Below are 16,471 nucleotides of genomic sequence, written 5' to 3' on the forward strand. Positions count from 1 at the left end.
CCAAATGGTTGGTTTTGGTGATGACAACACTACATTGCTTTGACAAGGTACGTTTGGGGCAGAAAAAGAACAAATGGTTGCCAAGTCCCTATAAAACATGTGCCTGCAAGAATGCACAAAAGAAAAAGACCAAGCAAAGACAATTTCTAACCAGAAACTTCCAGGAAGACTAACAGGCACTCTTGCACAATCAGTGTCCTGTCTTAAGGATTTTCAAAACCCTGATCTTATCATTAACCACTGCTGGCATTTGTTTTCGCCTGAAATAAATACAGAAAGGCTTCAATGCAATAAGACATGTGGAGATCTAGCTGATGCGAAGAACAATTTTATTCGTCTTTAAAGCAGAACACAAGAGCAAACCAGTGTCAGGAAACAGGCACCTCTTTCCAAAATAACGCACTTCATACTCCTTCGGCTGTGACACACGCTGACCCAAGCACGTGACAAGCGAGCCAAGAGGGCTCTCGTGCCAGGGGAAGACTGCCCAGGGGTGACCCGGCTGAAGAACAGAAACTCAGACGAACTGGGCACTTCACTTTCTTTTGCCTTGGTTTTCAAGGGTGAACAAGCTCTGAACCGTAAGCCAGAGTTCAACGCCTTGCCACCGGCCGCGGTACCAGAGAGCAAGAGCCAACAGGCTGGGGACGTCAAGGCAGGTGTCGGACAGGCCTGCAGCCATGAAGCGAGGCGCGGCGGGGATGCAGATAGCTGCCGAAAGGCACCGCGCGCTCTGCACAGCTCTATAAACGAGCAATGGCCCTGGGCTCTGCTCTGCCAATCAGCCCAGGCACTGCTTTGCGCTGGAACGTGCCATGTGTCTTTGTTCACTGGTCTGCCTGAACCAAACCCTCGCAAAAAGGCAGAGCTTCCCTAGCTCAGGTTAGCAGAAATCGAGACTCCAGCAATGAATGGGGACCCCAAACCCAATTACCCTACGCTCTTTTTTAACGGCTGCACTACAGAAGGGAGAGAGGAAGGGAGTCTTTCATATGGCGCCTAGGCCAAGATATCGGAGGTGGAATCCCCACAAGAGAAGTGGATGTCATGGGCCAGGCAAGGCCCGTTGGGTTCCTTTCCAAAGTCCACCAGGAAGTTCTTGTTCACCGTCAGGCCTCCTTTCTCAGTGTCCACATCAATCTGCAGCATGACAGAGCCTTCCCTGCGAGGGGACAAGAGCGCAGCTATTACAGACAAGCAAACCACGGTCCTGTTCAGGAGATCCTGCCCTTCACCCTCCTGGCCCCTATCAAGGAAGAGGCTTTCTCCTGAACGTCTGCTCTTCCACAGGGAGGAGGGAGCAGAGGCCCATTTCAGCAGTGGCAGACGCCAGCGCCCACAGCTGTTTCCTCAGTTCTCGATGGACGTGAGGAAACCGCTAGGCACGATGTGACAGGCAGGCTGGAGCTCGCCTTCCTTTGGAGGTCATCGCCTGCTTCGCTAAATCAAAACATCAGGAGGAATTTCTTTACTGAAAGAGCGGTCAGGCCTTGGAACAGGCTGCCCAGGGAAGTGGTGGAGTCACCATCCCTGCAAGTATTTAAAAGACGTGTAGATGAGGCGCTTGGGGACATGGTGTAGTGGGCATGGTGTGTTGGGTTGACGGTTGGACTCGATGATCTTGGAGGTCTTTCCCAACCTTCATGATTCTATGATTCTCTCTCGGGTGGATACACTGGGAGATGCTGTAGCAGAGACATGGCCTGGCTCTCAGAGATCCACAGGTGGATTCACTCCACCTTTCACCCTGAAACACTGATGCTCCCCCACGCAAAGCCCTGGCACTGCAGCTCCGCACAGGCAGCAGCTGCACCTTGCCCAGCCAGAGACGTTTGTGACAACGGCGTGTGAAATTCAACAGGAGGAGGCTGCGGGGATGACGTTAGGAAAATCTCTCCCTCTGCAATCACAAACGCGTCCTTGTAGCCCCCCAGACGAGGCCCCTTTCCCGTTTCTAGCAGACAGGCCATGCAAAAAAAGCCCCTTCCCTCCCCAATGTTTCTTACCTGACCACGTTGGGGTAGAGCTGCTTGTCCCATGTGCTGTAGAGGGAGTTGGTGACGTACAGCCTCTTGCCGTCCACGCTGAGCTGCATCTTGCTCGGGCCGCCGTACACTCTCTTGCACTGAAGGCACAGCAGACAGCAGTGATGTTACTGGCTTCTTGCTTTCAGCAGCCAAGCACAAGCAGGGGCAGGGGAGCAGAGCAGAGCAGAGCAGAGCAGAGCAGAGCAGAGCAGAGCAGAGCGGCTGCCTCCCCTTCTAACCCAGGCAAGCGCCCAGATCCTGCAGACACGCGGCCACCGCAACGGAGACCTGCCCCAGACACCCTGGGCAGAGAATTAGCAGCGCAGAGCCAAAGCCCGAAGGACGCCAGAGGGCAAAGAGGCCGCAGAACTCACCTTGATCACCAAGGGCTCCGGCTGGCACTTCAGCTCTTCGTCTCTACACACAGTCACGGGCCCGCCTCTGAGGATGCTGCCTCCCACAAACACCTGTAAGCGAGACAGTGGCAGACACGCTGCCTGGTCATCTAACCGCCACCAGACACCGCTAAGGAACCCAGCGGCGCAAGCCCTTCTGCTCCTGCCTTACCTGTCCCACCAGCCGGGGCTTGCAGGTTTTGGAGAGCTCATATTGGCGGATGTCTCCGTGCAGCCAGTTGCTGAGATACAGGTACTTGTCATCCATTGAGATGATGAGGTCGGCTGTGAAGGCTAGGGCACAGAAACAAAGAGCTCCAGAGAAGGCAGCGGCAACGGAAAACGTGCCTTGCATCGAGCCCCAGCCCGCAGCTCTCCCTGCCGTTCCGTACGGCCTGCCTCCAGCACAGGAGACCTGCCCAAGCGCCCAGCCTCCAGCCGGGGCAGCAGTGACTTCTTGGGGGTGCGTACAGCCCCTCAGCCCCTCCGACCAGCCTTCCGTCGCGTTTACGCAGCAAGGCTTTGCGGGTCAGCAGCGCGCTTTGCCACGCTGCACAACACAAGGCTCCGGGAAGAAAAAGGAAAGACCACCTCAGGGCACACGAACCTGGCATCTTGGGCATAATCCATCCCTTCACGTCCTTGGCCGGTATCCGAATCACCTCTTCTACTGTCCAGTTGTCTCTCTGCACAAGAAACACAGGCACCGCGCCATGAGCGTTCCTGCCTGCTCCGGCAAGAGCGTTCCCTGCGCTCTCACGCTCGCACAGCGAGGCAGAGCTGCCTGAGGAAGGCCACCACTGCACCCAGCTGCTACAAGTAACGACAGCACCGTCTGATACCAACAGCGAGGCTGGGCTTCCTCGCTCAAATTAATCCTCCGGACGTTCATCAGAGAAGTCCCAACTGGTCACGATGGGCTTTTACACTCAGTGGAAGAACAGACTCCCCTCGTTCTAGCACACATGTTCAAAGCAGGGTCTGGACACTGCCCTCTCCACACGCCTCCTCTTCCTCTCCGCCACCCCAAATCCCTTCTGCGCGTTTCTCCACCGCCCTGTAGCTCACCATGGCCGGTCTCCCCTGGCTGCTGGCAGAATACTTGCCTCGCACTTGTAGAAGCGGTAGATGATGCCACTCAGGGCACAGGCGACGTATCCCTCGGCGGCATCGGGGTTGTGGAGGAATTTAACACACAGGGGCAAAGAGTCCTCCCCCAGGTCAAAGCACTGGGTGAGGCTGTGGCAGGACAAGTTCCACACGTTCAGGCGGCGCCCAAAGACCCCTGAGGAAAAGGAAAACCAAGTCAGAAGAGGGGCGGCTACCCGTGGAGACTCATCCCTCCCCGGATGCTCACAGCAGGGACAGCCATGGCAGTGTCTAGCCAGAAGTAGCAGAGAAACCGCGGTGATTTGGGGAGCAGCGGGAAAATACAGGGACAGACGCTGTCCTGTAGCAGTGCCTGTAAAATGGCCCTGCTGGGGAGAAATCTTCCTGTCCCCTCTCTCTGACCGCATCGACACCCTCCCACCACCTTGGTGAGTTCTGGCTCAGCGCTTGCATCCGTATTCCCTCACCTTTCTTGAAGTCATCGGGATTAAACCCACGTCCTGCACGTTTTGGGACTAATCCGGCAGAGCTGATCAGAACATTGTGGCGTGGCTGGTACCAGAAGTCGTATCCAGTGGGGGGGGCCTCGCACTCGTTTTCCCAGTTCCCCTTCAGCTCAAAGGTCTCTCCATCCAGCACAATAAACCCACCTGTGATACGAAAAGGGGATGCGTGACAAATCACGTACTCCACTTCCAAACCAGTCAGTTTGTTCATGGAGTTATTACAGGAAAACGTACCTTTTCCATTGCCAGCTGGATCTCCCATGTTGGCAATCAGAATATCACCATTAGGCAGGCTGCGAGGTACACTGAGGTATCCCTTGTTGCACTTCCAGAAGACATCCACTGGCTCAATCATCTGAAAAAAGTTGACACGCACACTTCAGCCCCCGACTGCTCAGCTCATTTCACACTCCCTGGCAGAGCCTTTGGCCATCGGAGACTTCTGAAAATCTCTGACGCTTGCAGCAGCTTTCTTCCCAAGAACTCACACTTGCCAGGGCCTGCTCCTCCTCGGAGAGGAGCACAGAAGCCTCTGAGCTCCCCTCTACACAGACAAGAATGCAGCAACACCTAACTCGTAACAGCTTCTCTGTCCACCGCGCTATTTGGGGGGGCAGGCGCCGGCTGTTGCGTGACGCCCAGTTACTAGACACTCTCTGACCAAACCAGGTACGGAGAAAGGAACGCAGTGATGATCGGAGCCCTTCTTGGTCTGAAAAGGAGAGAGCTGAGAGGGAAACGTGACCCAGCTCTCTAAAATCAGGGTGGAAGAGAAGACGAAGAGAGAACCCTTCTTCCCTGGGTATTATTCCAGAAGCACCAGTTCCCAACTCCTTCCCAGAAACTTGTCTTTGAATCACCTCAGGCATACCTTGCACAGCTTGGGAGCCCGGCACTGTGAACCCACATCCACCACGTAAATGCGGGAGGAAATCAAACAGGGAAGAATCAGCTTGTTCCTTTTCGTTGTGATATTGTCAAAGCAGGTGCAGCCAGCGCTCCACCCCGAGGAATGCAGCTCGTCTTTGAGGTTGGGCATGGGCAGGCGGTGGATCACCTAGGCAGTCAAGGTAGAGTTAGGGTTCACTCGGGGAGGCGGGGAGGAATAGGGACCCTAACGCTGGTAGATGCTTCTGTCTTGGTAGCCACCATTTGACTCTAGCTGGGACTGCCTCTAGAGACTCAGCGAGGAGAGCACCGCTCCTTGCACTGGCCCCTGCTCTTTGTTAGGCTACCGCGTGCAGCTGAGAAATGTGGAGACTCTTTCAAGATTTCCTCACCCCATGCCACTAAAATTCAGAAAATCATGTAGATGAAGAAATTATGATAATCAACGTGCCAATACTGGTGCATTGCTCTGCAAGTTCCTCTAAGAATGCAGTTCAAAATGCGTTAAAAACTTTCAGAAGCCTACATTGGCTTTAAAGTGCATTTTCTTCTAAACTCTCGTAGTAATGGACTCATTGGGTCATATATACACCCTTGATGTAGATAATCTGTCTTTGCAGCCTTCAGAGACAGGTAAATGCCGACTTCCCATTTAAGATGACAGCAGACAGGTTGGTACAGTGCATAGCAGAACATCTCTGAAATGGCAGCACAACAGAAACATGCTGAACTCTGCAAAAATGCTGGATACCCTAAACCCCCTGGGTCACTAGAGACCATTTTCCACGCTGAGCAGCCACAGGGTGATTCAGAGCACGGGCTCAAAAGCTCTCTAGCAGCACCAAGATGCTCTGGAAGTGAGTTGGGAAGTGAGTCAGAGCCAACTTGTCCCCAGGACACAGAGACAGAGATGATTCAACTAGAGCCAGGCATACAGAGGACAGTGGAAAGAGAGCAGGAAGGTGAGATTCCTAGCAGACAACGTCCCTATCTCGCGCATAACACCAGTGGAGAAGCAAGAAGTAGCCCCGCCATGACAAAACTCACAAGGGGTTTCCCAGAGAGGTCTTGGCAGGACATGAACAGGCAAGGGGCAAGAGTCAAGCCAGGGCGGATGAGACGTAAAGATGCAGGGAGACAAGAAGGTGCAAGGCATAAACAGACAGCCTGCATGACAGAGCGGCTATCAAGTAATCTGATTTTCCCCAGCAACAAAGACTAAATGTCCTGAATCGGGGGGCCCTATGAAGCACAGAGCCAGCAGCTAGTCACCAGCCCAATAAAAAACCAGTTGAGACACCAGTACCTGGCCATAACATGGAGACCTGGGGTTGAGATCGACGGTGGCCAGGAAGTCAGGTTGGTCGATGCATGTTTCCCTGTAGGTACAGGTCACGTAGGCAACCTCCTCTCTAGGAACTGGGTATACAGAAAGCGTGTGTTAAAACCAGCCATGAACCTTCCATGAAAGGAAGAGAAAAGCTTCAACAGACTCTCAGATAGGACTGAACTTATTTTTCTGGATGCTACGACCTTCCGACAGGCAGTTGAACTACATGATCGTGGTAGGCCCCTTCCAGCTGGAATTACTCTCTTCTATTCTATTCTGTTCCTCCTTGCCCACTGACAGCTGTCCAGCCCCGGCGCCGTTACTGACCCAGAGGTAAGAGAACAACAAAAGCGGATCTCCACATAGTTACGGTTTTCTCCCTTTGGGGGAAGGGACTCAGCATACGCAGTTAATTAATGGGGTCTCCACTGACACGGAGCTCTTTCCCAGACACCCCCCATTCCAAAACACCCCAGGAGGACTTGCCTTTCACTATATCCGGGCAGGTGGGGTAGTCGTAGCACTGAAGTCTGCATCTGTCTGATTTGAGAAGAGGAGAATAAAATGAGAAACGTCCACATCCTTAAAAGGTGCCTATGCAGAAGACACTGTCCCACCCGATGGACCTTCTCCCACCCCAGCTGTCAACGGGGACCTCCGAGACCAGCAGCTACTGTTGATAAGGCAGTAAAAAACCTCAGAGCCAGGAGAGGAATCCTCCCCTAAAGAGACACTGAGGTTATCACGCACCAAACCACTGCTCAGTTCCCTTTTGCATCCTCGGAGCCCCGCTGAAGGAGACCGAGCTCACACAGAGAACCACGTCGGTATTGAAGGTTTAGCCTGGAAAATAAGTCTGGTTTCTTGTCTCCCTGACGATTCCCCAGCAGAAGGGGAGGCTCCCCCCATCACGGATGCTACAGCCACATGGAAGTAGCTTTTCAAGGCAGAAAGATCCCCCAAAGCAGAGACGTTCAGGCCAAACGCCAAACTTCAGTCCCACCTCTCTCCTTCCTGCCGCGCTGCAGAGGAACAAACCTACCAGTCTCCCAGTGGGACTTCCTGATAAGACTTCATTGCAACTTACTCGGTACAATTCATTATTATTACAGTTGGTATATTTTTCAATCCTTAAAGTATATTTACATGGATTTTCAGCATTAAAGATTATCCCATATTATGGAAGTTGGCATTTATTCTTCCTGTTCAACAAAGTATCTAAATGAAGAGGGTTTGGGTTTTTTTTCCTCAAGTGAAAACCAGGTACATAGCTTCCTAAATAAACTGGGATCTGTTTATCACAGCCATTCTTGCTACACAGAATCATACTTCTTCCATTTTATGATTTGTGGAGAGGTAAAACAGGAACAATACAAGTTAGCTTCGTTTCAAAGCGTAAAATAATTTTGTCTCTAGTATCCCTCCACATTCAGAGAAAGTACAAAAAGTAACTGCGATCACTCTAAGCAAGTAAGAAGGAACTGCACCAAAAAAGTATAAAGGCTCAAGTATCAAGTCAGTAGCAGATTTAAACTCCTTATGTTCTGACTTGTGCTTAAGCTATTAACAAGTACTACAGTTTTCATGTTTCTTTCTGGGTTAGTTTTTGTTTCGTTTTGTTTTTTTCTTTTCTTCTTTAAATCAAGTCCCCTTTAGACAAGGGAAAAAAGCTTGAAACAAAACCTTTTAAAATAAGCAAGCAATGAAGGGTTGGAATACTTAGCCACTTTTCTAATTACAACCTCCACAAAAACGCAGGCTTCTACTATGCTATAACACATTCAGGCCTTACCTCTTCCCACCATAAACCTTAATCTACATTACCACAAACTGAAGAACAATTTTAACCAGTATTTCACATCGCCGTGCATGCACTGTCTTTATACTAAATGTGTTATCAAAAGTAATATCGCACAACAGAAGAGAAACTAGCTTACTTTCTTTCCTGGTAAATATATACCTCATATCACATTTCAAGCTGCACAACAGAATGATTGGTACAGTCTGAATGTGGAGGGCAGGTCGAACCAGAAATGACATTCTATTAAATGCTGAGTAGTTTTTTTAAATACTAGTGAGCAAGAATGGATTGCTGGTAAGTTCAGCACCATTTTAAAAATATGGGATTGTGGATGCTCCAAATTGAAGCGAAATGAATAACAACAAAATACAAACAACAAAGAACTATTTAGCTATCAAAAAGTCTACTTCTCTGAGATTCTCTATGATAAGAGAAGAAAACGAAGGTTATTTTAAGGTTTTAATCTTTTGAAAGATCTTTACCGTATCCCCTCCCCACCATTAAGCTCTAACAACGTTCAGTTTAACTGCGGTTTACTTACCAATGACATTTCTTCATTAACTATACCAACCAAACCTGCATCTCTATTTTCACTTTGTATAAAACTTTCAATAACAAAATGACACAAAATATGGCAAATAAAGAAAAAATTCTGTAAAATTCACAAACACAGCAGACAGGTTGGTACAGTGGTACCAGATAAAGTTTTCAGCTTGTTTTTACAACTCTCCTGCAAGATACGAGTAGTTTTCTGAATTATAAGTTAGAGTAACATCTGGGCAAGGCTGAAATTATTTTTATTTCCAGCGTTAGTGAACCAACTACAGAAATTCCCTAGATATCAACCCTGTGGCTAGCAGATGCAAAAAGTGAAATATTTTGCATGGAATCATCTCAGTAAAAAGTTAAACTGTATTCCTTCCACATTCCTACTCAACCAAAAGTCTTCTCCTTGGTATTTTTTTTCAGGTGAGCCAGAAGACTAAGACATCTGCTAGGGATGGGAAGAAAACAGCTTTCTCATCCCATTCTCAGATCAAGGCTTCTCTTTGCTGCAGCAAAAAAAAGGCACTTCTAAGTACCTCTATGTCAAGCGCAATTTAGGATCACTACGATATTACTTCCTGTGCTCACCTCTGCTGCTAACAGGAATACAAAACTGATGAGAAATGGTTTTGGGATTTTGGGAGAAAGGTGGGATGTCTGCAGCCTCCAGGCACTGGCTGGAGCCAGATGCGGGATGGAGCTACAGGCCTTGGAGCTGCTGTGGGCTCTGGGAGGCTGCAGAGTATCTCTTACCCATGCTGAAGGTCTTCTGGTTCACTCTCCTCAAGAGCAGAGGTGCTGGAACTGGAGGTGCAGCTTGCTGTCTGCCTTGCTGGAGCGGGTTGTGTTGTGCCAAGGCTGCTCCGAGGGGGCCTTATATACAAGGCAAAGGGGTGGGGGGAGAAAGCAAGCTGCCAAGGGAGGAGCCATCGCTCCTCAGCGTTTGGGAGGTGCCAGACCAGCGCTGCGGCTTGTTTCCGCCTTGCTAACCACCAATCTGGAGGAAAAATCTGCTGGTCCATGCAGGTCTTTTCCTTAAACACAACCACCCGTATCTGATCCTGGGGCCCTGGTGATTTCCAGTGGGACTTCTTCAGTTCTGGAGGCCTCCACGTCCCAGCCAAGACACAAGCTAATTAAAGCCATCCCCCATACCCAGGTTCTTGCCATACAAATGTGCAGTGGCTGCAAATTCCACACGAGGGATGAGAAGTCCAGCTAGACAATCGGCCCCATCAGCAGCCTCCTGGAATTTACAAGGTCTGAACGTACGGAGGCCACCAAGGGCACCTCTGAAATCTGGACCCTGACAGAAGGCACGTCTCTGTCTGAGGGCTGAGCTGAAGACATCACGGGCTCCCTGGCGTCAACTCAGCAAGCCAGGTCCAGGGGTGCCTCTACCCAGAGAGACGACTTTTGGAACTCTAAGGACTGCAAACTGGGGAACTCGCAAGAGGAGGGAGCTCCAACAGTACCAAAATTAGATGAGGAGCTCCCAAACAGCTAGAAAAGACATCAGGCTAGAAATGGGTGCCTTGGGAAATACAATCTGTGCCCTTGTTGATGCAGCACTCACAAGGTCAAGACATGCCTGCTGCCTCTCGGGTTTGTATCTCCATATGGGAAAGTCAGCCCACCCGTGGAAAGGAGGGACCTTCAGGGCAATTCAGCACAGCTACTGCCTGAGCAGTAGCCACTTACTCCCTCCACCTCACTGAAGCAGAACGATGCCACAGAAAACTAATGACAGAGATGTCTCCACGTCCACTTGCTTGGACAAACTGCAGCTCTGAAGGACAGGACGGGGCCAGTCTGCTTGAGGGCTGCGGCCAGGGGGATCTTCTTGCCTTGCCCGTCACCCCGCTGCACAGCTCCTACCCAAAGCCCCATGGCAGGCACCAACGCTGCAAAGTGCCTGGCACCAGTGGGGTTGAAATTGGACTAAACTGCCACAAAACACCCACGGGAACAGCAGAGACCTCCGTTAAAGCGATTGTGGTGTTGGAGAGAAGCATTTTGGAAGAAGGGTCGCTTCCTGAGATCACCATGAGTCTGACTGCCACCTAAAGCAGGAAGAAAACACCAAGTGCCGTGGAACGTGAGCAAGTATCACATCTTGTGGAAGAAATCCTCAATCAGTGGGCAAATTACACGGGATGAGTAATTCCTCCATGTAGGAATGCAGAAACATCTGACAGCACCATTAAAGAAGCCCTCGGGAGATCTCTATCAGAAGAGATAGCCTGTCTCACTAGGGCTGTAATTAATGGCTCTCTTGTTCCAGAACAGCACTTTAAACATGTGACAGGCGGACACAGGAGCAGCCTGGCACCTGGCACCAGTGCCCAGCCTTAAGCAATTTCTCAAATAATCAGTGCACTACCCAGAGCCAGGTGCGCCCAGCTTGCCAAATGCTTTGTTTCGGGCAGTAGAAAAGAAAAAAATGTCTTTTTCATGCAGGCTCGTTCTCAATCCTTCCACAAAAGTGGAAATTTCAACTTCCAGGCTGGCAGGATGCATGGCCCGAACACGTGCTGCAGGCAATGTGGACCAGGGGATGCTGCCCACTGAAGGACACCCCGGGAAGACACAGCCGCAGCTCTGGTCCAGCAGCTGAGACAGGGAAAAGGCAGAGCAGAACTCAGCATGCAGAAGCATGAGCTGAGCTGGGGGCCAAAGGGCTGAAAGGCCCCCAGGGATCTGGGGAAAATGAGGGGCTGGTTGGCATTTCCCTAACGTAACAGAAGGAAGCCCTCAGTCCAGGAGCAGCTCCAGAGCCGGAGCTAGCTGTCCTCCTCAGAGCAACCCAAAACGGCCTCTCCCTCTTCTCCGCTTGCCCGCACAGAGCTCACCATTGCTCTCCCATGCTGCTCTGAGCTGGGCAGAACTGCCCATCTTTCTCCAATCCAAAACCAAAGAGCGGTTCAGGCATTCGACCTGACTTGCTGCCGTCCCTGGGGCCTGGCTGGCAGGAAGCACGGCCAGGCCCGAGGACGCGCGAGAAGCTCCTGCTCCGTCAGAGGCAATTTCAGGTGCTCGGCTGATGCCACTTGTGCACGCTTTTGCTGCCACGATGTGCATGTCTCACTGCACCTTCTTCTTGCAGCTGCATACCTGCTAATTAAAAGGTTCATTAGTCTTCCACTCACTAACAAAGTTTGCTGGTCATCCTCTTTGGCTTTCCTTGGTGACGTCTTTGGCATCCCTCACAAAACCAAGCTGTGGGGTGTAGAGTTTGCTAATTAAAACTGATAGTAGGAAGGATAAGAGCAGGCTCAGCAACACCAACAAGCAAGCAAGCGATGGTTAGCGGAGAACGCAATCACTGCGGTCTGCTCTCGGCCCAAGAAAAGCTCCCTGTGGCAGGCAGAGATGGGAAGCCGTGACATGGAAAAGCAATCAGGGGCTTCGCTGGACAGCCCGCACTGAGGTGGCAACTACTCCCCTCCTCCCGACCATCTCTTCCAACCCCGATAGGGAAGAACATGCTATGATTTTGATAATGGCCAAGGCGAGGTGATGCAATCTGGTGCAGACTGGCACAGCACATTAAACGCGGCGGGAGAAGGCCTTGCTTCACCAGGACCACCAAGTCTGCTCTAAACACCCAGGCAAGAACTCCCCCGACTACGGGAGCACTCCCCAACCGTCCCCTGTTCTCCAGGGACGACGTTCTCTCGCTTCCACCTCACCCTGCCACAAAACCCTGGAGGTGCCCCAGGCTGTCTAAGTGCTGCTCGTCGACTTGCGTCCTTAAATCCCCCCTTCCTATACTTTTGCCCTGGCCTCCATACTCTCCTTACAGCCTTCTGCCACGTTCCAGCAGGTCAGCTAGGCGCTAAGCACCACGAGAGCAGCAGAGTTGGGGAAGACTGTAGTCAGCACCAGCCTCCCGGCAAAAAATGCCAGCAGAGGTACATTGTCCTAGACCCCCCCAGGCTCCACATCTCCCAAGGGTTCCACTCTGTTCCAGTCCATTCCCCTCGTCAGGAGCAGAGGGAAAACCACACCCTCCAACCCTTGAAGATGATGTGAAACAGAGCTTTGCTGGCAAACTGTAAATTCATGGCGCAGGCAAACACAGAGCAAAACCAGCCGAGCTCACCTCCTGCCAGGGCAGAGGGGAGAGCAGAGAGGGAGCAGGACGGTCAGATTCCTGGCAGACCACCTCCCTGCCGGCTGCGGATCCCCGCCGCGGCAGCCAGAAGCCGATGGCAGGTGGCACAGCTCACTGCACAGCGGCGGTGGCAAGGCACAAACGGCTCCTGGGGCAGCACCGAAGAGGCTACCAAAGGCACGTCAGACAGAAAGACAGAAGCTCAGAACTTTGCTACAAGCGGTAATGCAAACAGCCAGAAGGGCAGAAGCACATTTAGGACACAAGGCACTGTTGTTCAAAGCAGGCAGACTATGCTAAGCTCAGATCCACCACCCTGGCTCTCTTGACCACCTCACCGAGCAGAGACAAACCAAATGTCCCAGGGCTACAGGACTCACACCCGGTACGCGCGGTGCCCTTCGGCACATCACTTCAAAACCAGCACCACGTACAGCCTACAGGCTTTGCTCCAGGGAACATCAGCACGGCACAACTACACCACTCCTCCCTCAAGGCACCTCTCTGCCTTTTTTTCCCCACTACTCTTTCAGCCGCCCCGTCCCCCCCAAAATGAGTGCTTTGCTGTTGGAGCAGGCGTCCCAGGGGAGGGGGCAGAGAGGTCTGGCCAGGAGCACGGCAGCAGTGCGACCACCCCTCCCCGCTACAGCCACAGCTACAACCGCACAAGCCCCCCCAAACCCACATTTCCGACACCGCGCCACGAGAAGGGACTCCAGGCTGCCACTGAAGGGCCCTGCCATGCGCAGCCACAGGCAGACGGACCGTGAGTCACTTTTCCGGCAGCGCAGTTTTCTGCCGGATCAGCTCCTCCAACCGACTCCTCCCACAACCGCACAATCGCTCCATCTGACACGGGGGGAGTGGCAGCACCACGCAGCTGGGGAGGACGGACGAGCAGGACCTGCTTTTTCTCCTCTGCCACGCCTCTGCCGAAGGACAGGCATTAGCAGCTTTCCTTAAAAGTCCCTACGAGCACTGCAAATCAGACTCCAAGCTTGCAACAAATGGAAACAAGAACGGTTGACTTTCCTCCACGGGTGGAGGAGGACATGCAAACCAGGGACACGTGTGCTGAGCAGTTCACCTGAACATTTCAGGTTCCACTCCAAGGACTCTTTTACACTTCTCTGTATATAACAAGGCACTTCCCTACACTCTTAGACCCAAAAGTAGGAGACCAGTCTTCACCAGAGAAGTAGCAGACCAAAAAATAGGTTTTTTTAATGGCAACTCTCATCATGACTGCGAAACTGTTCTCCATTCTATAACCTTCCCAGCTAATAACTGGGATATAACATATCTTGCTGTCCTCCTGCACTTGAAAATACTACAAATAGACTCTCTTTCTGTATAAACATCTACTTGTCCTGGATATGATCTGGCAGCAGAAATATAAATGAATCTGCAACCTCAAATTAACAATGAATGAGTGAAAACTAGGAAATAGTTACTTATGAAGGAATAGGCAAGCTGCACTATGCCCTCCTGTGGCCATCTACTTTCTTTAATGCCAAAAACTGAAGTCATGCTGATGCACTTGGAGGTAGTTTGGAAGTACCATGGACTGCAGAAGGCTAGGTCATGTTCACTGGCTTCTTCACATTCTTACCTACTTCCCAACAGATCGTGATTTCAGCAAGTAGCATCAAACAGCGCGTGCAGACCCAGAGTTTTGTGTGCTTCTGAGTAAGGGTGGATTTTGGCCAGTGAGTGAAACCTGTACAATGCTACTGAATAAACATGTGAGTATCTTTTCTTGACCCACCAGATATCCGGACCTGCTCCGCATTTGACAACTTATTTTGTTTCACTGCATTTGTTTCTTCCACTTTGACAAGCATGAGAGAGAGACGATGGCCAGTCATGAGCGTAAGGTTTCACACCACCTTCAGAGATTCTCCAAACAGCAGGCATTTGGATCATGTCTGAAATTCTGGGGTCTATTTCCAATGGCCTCTGAATGACTGTAAGTATTTACCATGACAGCGTCCCCTCAAAAACTTCCTTACAGCCAATGAAGGTGGTGCCAATACAGTCAGGTGAGACCATGGTAAAGCTCACCTTGCAATAAAGTAGACCCAGACAGGCACACATACTAAAAGCAGAATCTCTACTGTGGACATGGATCCCATAAACATGGTGAGACCCAGTGGTTTCCTCCCAGAATCACAAGAAACTCTCTACTCACAGCTTACCTTTTTCAGTCCCCAGATTAGCAGATGTTAGGGAAAAAAGAAATATTTTAACTCAAGCGAATCCCACACTTTGCTTTTCTCTTCCTTCTCTAAGCACCTTTTTGCATTTAACATTTGCCTTTTACAAGGAATAGAAGCAATTTGCACTACAATTTGTAGTGTTACACACTTGTATGCAGGGGCATTTCCAACTGGGATTTCAGGATGGGACCCAGACTGGAGTGCTCACTATAGCTGGATTGAGAGACCTCAATCACCCTGCAATACACTGATGGACTGAGAAGAGACCTGAGGGCCACCCTCACTAGCAAGTTTGTGATCTGTAGAAAATCACGACCTAAAATTGCTCGTAGAGTGAGAGAAACTCCTAGACGTACTTGCGTACTGCATGAAGACAGGCTGCTGCCTGCCCTCACGTGGCCAAGTGGAAGATCAATGCACCTTTTCCAACTTAAAACGCTCAGTCATATAGGAAAGAGGTGCGCAAAAAATACAGGCTCCAGTAGTACTGGTTAGTAGCAAATGATTTCCTAACAAATCAATGACTTTCCTGGACAACGTGAGATTGTTTAGACACTGAGCACTCACTGTACCCACTCAGCATGGACTATTAGTAGCATTTACATGAGCTGGCAGTGTATACTCCATTCTTCAAATCAGTCCCTTCGCAAGGAAAACAACGGGTCTTTGCAGCAAGATGGCTTAAACATCACCCGTTTCTAACAAGAAGCTGCTGAAAATGGGCTTTTACATCAGACACAGGTGGCTACACCACCATGTCGGTTAGAAAGCTTTCTGGCTTTACAAGGTCCTAACAGAACTGCTTGTCGCAGGTTTCAAAGAGTGGCAGCTGCCCTATGTTAAAAAAAAAAATTGAACTCTCAAAGCCCGGTTCCAAATATGTTAGGCAAGACAGTAAGCAGCTACGTACAGAATGAAGTCTTGATTATAAAGTAAGATCTGTCAGCTAGATGAGGATTTTGCCGTGGAAGCACAGTAAAAGTTGGAAGGAAACCCAGCCAAGGGGCTCCAGCGGGAAGTCCCATTAACACGCTGCTCCTCCGACACTGCTGATGCGATTCCAGCGTTACAACTAGCAATGCTAAAGCTCAGCAGGAAACAGCAGAGGCTGGCAATGGACACAGATGGGAAAGCAACAGATCTAGAGAGGCAGGAAAGAGAATCAGACCCAAGAAACAGCTTCAGGAAGATGCATCAGGAACTGGCAAGAGAAGAAAGGGTGGACTTGTGAGTGCTTGCCTGTTCAAGAAGCTGCAAGACACCTGAAAGCACCTGTAAGACACCTGCTGCTAGCATGATCTGGCTTTGGCACAGTGTGCAGAAAAGTTTTTTGCAGTTTTCTCCAGTCTTAGAAAATGGAAGAGAATCTTTGCTTGCAATAATGGAAACAAAGGTGACTTCAGCAAAAATAAATTCCTCACCGAAGAATTTTTAGACAAATGACATTGTTACTTTCTGAAATGACCTTACATTTATGTTCTTTGAAATAGAAAATGCTGAAATGCTATAAAGAAAAAAAAAATGTGCAGCTT

General features: G+C 50.5%; 2 protein-coding genes across 2 annotated transcripts in view; both read right to left on the bottom strand.

The window, feature by feature from the left end:
- The window catches only part of LOC142094233 (methanethiol oxidase-like), a 43,738-nt gene that overhangs the window by 7,160 nt on the left and 20,107 nt on the right, over nt 1-16,471 (bottom strand). The window lies entirely within an intron of this gene.
- LOC142094235 (methanethiol oxidase-like) lies at nt 313-13,375 on the bottom strand. The gene is made up of 13 exons (XM_075176175.1): nt 11,541-13,375; nt 9,357-11,216; nt 6,743-6,796; nt 6,233-6,345; nt 4,910-5,095; nt 4,273-4,393; nt 4,000-4,182; nt 3,529-3,707; nt 3,030-3,108; nt 2,595-2,716; nt 2,402-2,494; nt 2,007-2,125; nt 313-1,162 (listed from the first exon to the last, which is right to left on the bottom strand). Exons 2-13 carry the CDS (start codon nt 9,358-9,360, stop codon nt 1,000-1,002), a joined length of 1,416 nt encoding a protein of 471 aa, XP_075032276.1. The 5' UTR covers nt 9,361-11,216; nt 11,541-13,375; the 3' UTR covers nt 313-999.

Source organism: Calonectris borealis, chromosome 29 (genome assembly GCF_964195595.1).
Source record: "Calonectris borealis chromosome 29, bCalBor7.hap1.2, whole genome shotgun sequence".
Lineage (NCBI taxonomy): Eukaryota > Metazoa > Chordata > Aves > Procellariiformes > Procellariidae > Calonectris > Calonectris borealis.

Coding starts and splice junctions, on each gene's coding strand:
- LOC142094235 (XM_075176175.1), bottom strand. Junction 5,096..6,232: donor GGTCTCCATGTTATGGCCAG/GTACTGGTGTCT, acceptor TTGACTGCCTAG/GTGATCCACCGCCTGCCCAT. Junction 2,126..2,401: donor CGGAGCCCTTGGTGATCAAG/GTGAGTTCTGCG, acceptor CTGTGCCTTCAG/TGCAAGAGAGTGTACGGCGG.